At 28.0% G+C, this 7,080-nt stretch overlaps 1 protein-coding gene across 1 annotated transcript in view; it reads right to left on the reverse strand.

Annotated features, from left to right (window-relative positions):
- Nucleotides 1-7,080, reverse strand: part of LOC106687155 (uncharacterized) — a 29,466-nt gene that overhangs the window by 5,540 nt on the left and 16,846 nt on the right. The window contains exons 4-6 of the mRNA XM_067046200.1: nt 4,925-5,061; nt 1,280-1,327; nt 965-1,204 (exon numbers count right to left, since the gene is read on the reverse strand). Of these exons, the coding sequence (XP_066902301.1) occupies nt 965-1,204; nt 1,280-1,327; nt 4,925-5,061 (425 nt within the window). The remainder of the gene's footprint in view (nt 1-964; nt 1,205-1,279; nt 1,328-4,924; nt 5,062-7,080) is intronic.

Genomic DNA, 7,080 nt, shown 5'->3' on the forward strand with positions numbered 1-7,080 from the left:
CTAATCCTTTGGTTCAAACCTTATCTAGTTCTACCCATCCCTACAGCCCACCTAAAAGGTTGAAACGGCAGTGCCCAAGAGACTTATTAAAATAAAAATGGGCAATTGGAGTTCTGGCAATGGTCACATTCTCCACTCAAGTTGAGTGTTTGGGGCTTTAGTGCACTTGCTCAGCCTCCACTGACTCACTACCAGTGATGTGGCGAGAGGGATGCGCTGGGATCTTTTGAGCTCTGCTCTACCCCTCACACGTGGGGCATAGAGTGGGCTCAGAGATCCTCAGGTCGATTGTGTAAATATTGTATATTAGACTATATTATTTTATCATTATGTTATTTTATTTATTCATTTTTCATACAGATAGTTTGATTATGTTCATTTTGTTTATTCTTCTGTTTGTATATACTTTAAGTGAGTTTTTTTAAAATTTTTTTATTCATTTATTTTATTTTATTTTAGTACTTATGAGATCATTCATCACTATTACCTATTGCCCACAACTGTGTGGCAGATTGTAATATCTATCAATAAATAAAAAATTATTTAAAAAAAAAATTAATAAGTAGAAAATAAAATTATATTTGAAATGGAAATAGTTACATCTGAAGTGAAAAAGGTTTCAATTGACTTGAAAATGCTATTATTATATTTCACCAACTATATTGATAATACATTAAATAAATTGTCAGTAACTAAATCAATGTATTTTGTTAATCAAATGGTTGGTCATTAACATGATCGAGAATAAACAATTTTAAAGTTAAGCTATGGTTTTGTTTTTACTAGTTTAACTCCATTTATTTATTTTTTTAATTTATTGAATTAATTTATTCCCCCTCCCTAAAGTTATCTTAAAATGTTTGTACTGTACATTCTATAGGATGACAATAGAAAATAATAATAATAAATATAAAATTATGAGAACAGCAATGAAGTGAACTAAAATTAACCGATTCATACTTACAACAGCGTAAATAATAGGATGAAGCTGTTTCAAATATTTTAACAGCCATACTTGTAAGCAATACTAGACAATGACACCTTCTGCAAACAGTTTTCTGGGTTAAATACCATTCTTCTATGGTAGTTTTTTCAATTAGATACATATAGGAAAGCCATCTAACACAATAAGTCTGGATTTCCCAATCAGAATCATTCATAAAGTAATCTATTAAGCTACTGATTACCTCTATAAAACATGCTCCTAAAGACATAAGAAATATTTACCAGGGTATGTCACAAAAGCTATAGCACATCTTTATAAATTTAATTAATTTACCTCTAGTGAAAAATACGGGTTCTATGTCGATAATCATATGGTTAGAGTCTGAAATCAAAAATAAAAAGTAAGTATGAGCATAGGTAAGACTTTTTTTTTTAGAATTAAAAAAAAAACATAAATAATGCCACATGTTTATTTGTTCAAGTAATTTTATGTTTTTTATTTTAGTAATTTTTATATAGTAAATCTGTAAGTTTCCTACATTTTTTTTTTTACTATATCATCATTTTTATATTGAACTAATCAAATACCATTCCTAATTATGTTGGTTAGCTATTTTGGTAAATATTTTTATTTTCATAATTTTTCCAGGTATATTAAAAGAACCTTCTGCTGTTCTGATATTGAAGAAATCAAGGCTTTCCAAAATACATATTGTATCAAATTTTTAGTGATGAAATACTGAAATTTCTTTGGCAATAGCATTTAAGCAAATAAATGAAATATTCCTATTTTTTTACTACTATTACTATTTTTTTAGTACTATTCTAGCACTTGATCTTACTAATCATAGCTAACAGGTTAAAATCATTTTGTGTCTGGAAGCAGTGTTCATGATCAACTATATCTATGTCTCCTTCATGAAAACATTAAAATGAAAAGAAAAAGAAAATTCATATAAACCTGAATTCAATCTATTTTTAAACTTTTAATTGTCTCAATAAATGACAATTCAAAACTTTCTACAATGAACTATTATCCTGCAGTAGTCACACAGTTAATAGCACATCAACTTATCATTTTCCTGGACTGTTCGCCTTCTACTAATCCCACTATTATCTAACTTCATATACCTTTTAAGAGATCCAACTATCGGAAGCAGTTGAGTGATTTTTTATTTAATAATTCATTCATAAAACAAATCTTTATTATTCAAGAAGTATAAATCACTAATTCACAAATTTCAAACATCAATTTTGTCTATTTGTAGTTTTTATGTGCTAAATAAATACACTCAAAAAGGAAAAAAATTATTTGCTAAACCACATTTTAAAAAGTTTTATTGGAAGATCCTTGATTGACCATGTGTAATTAATAAAAGGCAGATGGTCAGGGTTTGGTCAAAAATAACTCAGTCAAAAAACTATTTAGTATGAGCCAACATTTCGCCCCACTTTGCATAGTTTCATTTTAACAGTCCTCAACCATAAAAAAAAGACTCGTTTCGGAATCCATACATATCTATTTGCAATCCGAATCGGTTAGTCATAAAGTTGATAAAGACTGTATCTCTCTGACCTCTTGACATATCTTAAGCCTTATTACACTACAATCATTTTTCATTTAATTTTGCTCTTTGTTCTGCTTTTCAGGAGTTAATTTACCTATTATCCTCCCATATCTTTTATCTTTCCTTTATATTTATCTCATATTTTCACCTTATACTTACATTTATAGCTTTATAATTATTTTACTTTTTTTATATAAATTTACACCTTCATACCTCTACTCATTTTTATAAACTTTCTTTTCCTAACTATGTTATTTTTATTGTATCCATTGTTTAAATTTTATTGCATTTATTGTATTTAATCTATACTTAAATTTTTTTATTTACCTTATTATATATTTATATGTATTATCATATAATATCTACTTAGATTTAATATTTACTTAATTTCCTGATATTGTCTTACTTTAATATTATTATATCTTTTTCACTTTCAAATTTAACTGTCAAACTAACTCACTCCCCTACCCTGTTGATACCTTGTATCTGCCTCAAACCATTTTTTGGCTTTCCTTCATTCTAAAAGGTGAGTGTACTATTTTGTTCTTTGTTTTCCTTTTTTCTTTACCTTTATTTTATTCTTACTTCCATCTTTTAATGTTTACTATTGTTAAGCCACCTCAAATCGACTTTGTTTCTTTGTATGAAAGCTTAACTAAAAGAAACAAAAGAAATGCTGGCTCCCATGATCACGCATCAAGGTCTAATGACGAGTAAAGCAACTGGGTAAACATACTGTACCAAGTCAACTGGGCGACATACTATACCAAGTCGACGGGGGCGACTGTATGTAGGCTACTGAACTCAGGCCACAGGACGTTGTATTGTTGTGGCAAATAATCTCACTGGCCCATATCTCAACCACCACACACACATATAATTCTCTTAATTTAAACAAAGCCAACTTCCAACCAAAATACATATTAAATAATGTAATTAATTCTATTTACAAACCATTTACATTTTAATTAATATACATGACGTTAACAACTATATTTGTTATCTATTTTTCTATTTGTTATTAATGCTCCTTTTGTCTAATACTTTTATTTGTATTTCTTGTTTATTTATAATTTTTGCTGTAAATCTTATTTTTATTTTCTTTAATATATTTTTTCATTTTTATATAATTTTTCACATATTTTTTAGCCCCACCTTAGTTAACTTTTATTTCATGTTATCTTACTCTCTTACTTTGTCACATATTTTTAGTTGCTTGTATCTTTTTTAACCTTTTGAAAAGCCCTGCAAAGTGGGGCAAAATGTTGGCTCATAATAAATAATTTTTTTGACAATTTGAGTTATTTTTGACCCCACTTGGACCATCTTCCTTTTATTAATATTTTTATATCTTACATCATGTCATGACCTAAAAGAAGAAAATTTGAATACTCCTTAGAAATCCCTATGACCTTGGGTGTAAACAAGATCAAAACAACAAGGGATATTGTGAAAGATATGAATTGAACATGAATAATGATCATCTGAAAAGGGCTTGCCAAAATTGTTGATGTTTCTAGAGCATTTATTCTTATTCAATTTCATTTTTATAGGAAGCCAATTTAAATCAATGGCACTATGAACTCTAAATAATAGTTTAATTTTATATTTATAATCTTAAATTATTTAAAAGAATACATTAGTAATTTCATTTGATGTCTCGGGGATAGTTCTGAAGATGAGATTAATCATTGAATGAGGTCTTGGAGATAGCTCTGAAGATGAGATCAATCATTGAAACTTAAAATGAAATTACTAATGTATTTTTTATAATTTTAAAAAAAATAAAGATGCTATTAATCAGGAGGTCATAGTGTCATTTATTTTTTAATAAAGCATTTATGTTTTCTGATCACTTCATTACTTTCTGTAAGTTAAAAAGGTGTATGCTTTATTATTATTTTTTACAGTCAATTTGTGATTTAATTTTAGATTAAAAATGTTTTGTTAGCTTTTACAATAAATTTCTTAAATAATTTTATACATAAATCTTTTCTGACATCAAAATAAAGAATAACGAACTAGGAAAGTAATTTTTAAGAGAACATTAAAATTAAACAAAAACCGGGTGACAGAGACCCGTTTTTATAAGTACTAAGGACACCATTACTCCAATGTTAAATTTACTTTCATAAATCTGCTAAAGACCTCTGGTTCACCTTTGAGCAAAACTTACACAGGTGATAATTTTTGAAAAAGTACAGGTAAATCTGTTCCCATCCTTCGATAATTTTTTAGGGTAATCCATTAACTTTACATAGCTAAAGAAAATTATTATTTTATTTAGTTAATAATACACTGGAGAATATATAAACAGTGATATTAACCTAGAAAAAATGCAAAGCAAAACCTGACTGTATCATAATTATTTATTAATAATATTTATATTTATACAACAAAATTAAGCTTACTTGCATTGTGACACATTAAAGATGTTAAAAAAGGCTGAAACGGAATGACATCTACTAATAGCTTATTCATCTGCAAAAGAGCAACTGGTGAAGGGCGGCAATATAATATTTCTTGAAGGATATCAAATAAAAAGTTCCTGAAAAACAAATTAAATGATATCATTAGAACAAGGAACTCGAAAAAATTGTGAGTGCTGCTCAAATGAGTAGTTGAGTTTCTAATACAGAGAATATCGAACAATCTAGCACTACAAAATACAATACTAAAAAAAATAATAGAGAGAATTAGATAGGTCAAGCAGAATATATGGGTATTTTTTGTCGTAGTAGATTTACAAGAAAAAAAAACAAACAAAAATTCAGAAATTCTACTTGTAATTAGTAATTATTTGAAATCTGGGGAACAGTTGAAACATGTTTATATTGATTGAGTTACTGGGAAATAAATCAAAACTGAAACTGCGCATGCTAAAACAAGTGGTTTTAAAGAGTGAAGGCATAATACTAAGTGTGAATCAGTTTGCACTCCATCTTCCATGGACATGGATTATTCCTTATGTAGAATCAAGTAAGCATGTGCTTTTTAGGTCTCCAGTCCCCTGGCTGTTAATTCATTAACTAATGTTTTTAAAATTAATTTAAGTAAATAATTATAGGAAATATATACTTTTCACATTATTTTGTTGGTTAGTTATTAAAAACTAGTATAAAACTATAATTTAGTTGGAATGATAGAGAACAAACTCGAGTGGAAAGGTCTATTACATTTTATGCATACCAAGATCATTGAGTATAGACAAACAAGGCATTTCCCATTGAGGGGGGCCAGTGGGAATGTGATTTGTCCTTCACCCCTAGGTATCTACCTTACCTAGTTCAGCTACAATCTCACAACTGTTTTTGCACGCAACTTTCTTTCAGATTTGTTTTTATTAAATTTAACTCTAAATGAGTGCATAACATGAATAATACAAGAAACAAAGTGAACAAAATTTTACAAAAAAATAAATGAACTAGGTAGTATTTATCTGTATTATAAATGGTGATAAGTGCGAGTGTAATGTGTATTGATTGAAGAAGATGGTTGGGGGGTGCGGTCAGCAAAGGACCAACATAAATAAACAAAAAAATATTTATTTATGCTGAAGTTTCAACCTGATTTTCAGGTCTTCATCAGGGCTATAAAAACAAAAAAGACAACAAGCATCATTTAGAGAGAAAAAAAAATTATAAAAATAAAAATAAAATAGATAAAACTATACATAAATAAAATAATAATAATTAAAATAAATACAAATATATAAAATAAAATAAATAATAGACTAAAAAACTTGGAAATATACACAATAATGGAATGAAAATATAAAATAGTTGATTACTAACTATGGACAAGACAGTAGTAGATTGATTACATTATTATTTATATATAAAATGTAATAGGCTCTTTTTTAGTAAATAGTATATTTTAATGTATAAAGGGTTTTTAATATGTTTTATTTTATGTATCATTTTAATATTGTTCATTTGTTTTGTTTATCCAAAAAGCAAGTTAACCAATTTTCATTGTCCATAATAAATTCGTGGTTTCAAAACAAAACCAAGATGGCGGTATGTATTCTTCAGTCAACAAGTCCGTTGAATCAAGGCCATGTTGAGCAGATTCAAATATCATACAAACTATTTTAACTCTTCCCATCATAATTGAAAATACAGTAAATTTAAGAAAAAATAGAAGGCAAGAAATAGTGTTAAAGAATAATATTCAGAAAGTAAATCATTTGCAAAAATCCCTAACTGTTGTGCGACAATCGATGTTTACATGCAACATCGAGACAGGTTTTGGTTTTTGGCAAGCATTCGTTGTTTGGGCGCGCAGGAGAAATGATGTTTGCAGGATGAGGAGGTCCTCATCAATTTCTGTCCAGCAAGGAAGCCATTTTGGACGATAGGACATAATAAAAGAAAAAGAAGATACCAAGAATCATCAAAAGAAGATTGTGAACTGGGTTAGTTTTGTTATAACTAAATTTAAATACATTTGTAAAAGAGATACTAATTTAATTAAGTGTAATTATTGTAAGTGTCTATTTTCTGATTGCCTAGCAACCCGCCCTGAGATTAAGAGTCTTTTATATTATAAAATTTAAATAAAATTC

Source organism: Halyomorpha halys, unplaced genomic scaffold, assembly GCF_000696795.3.
Source record: "Halyomorpha halys isolate HHAL.00 unplaced genomic scaffold, Hhal_1.1 Scaffold919.1, whole genome shotgun sequence".
Classification (NCBI taxonomy): domain Eukaryota; kingdom Metazoa; phylum Arthropoda; class Insecta; order Hemiptera; family Pentatomidae; genus Halyomorpha; species Halyomorpha halys.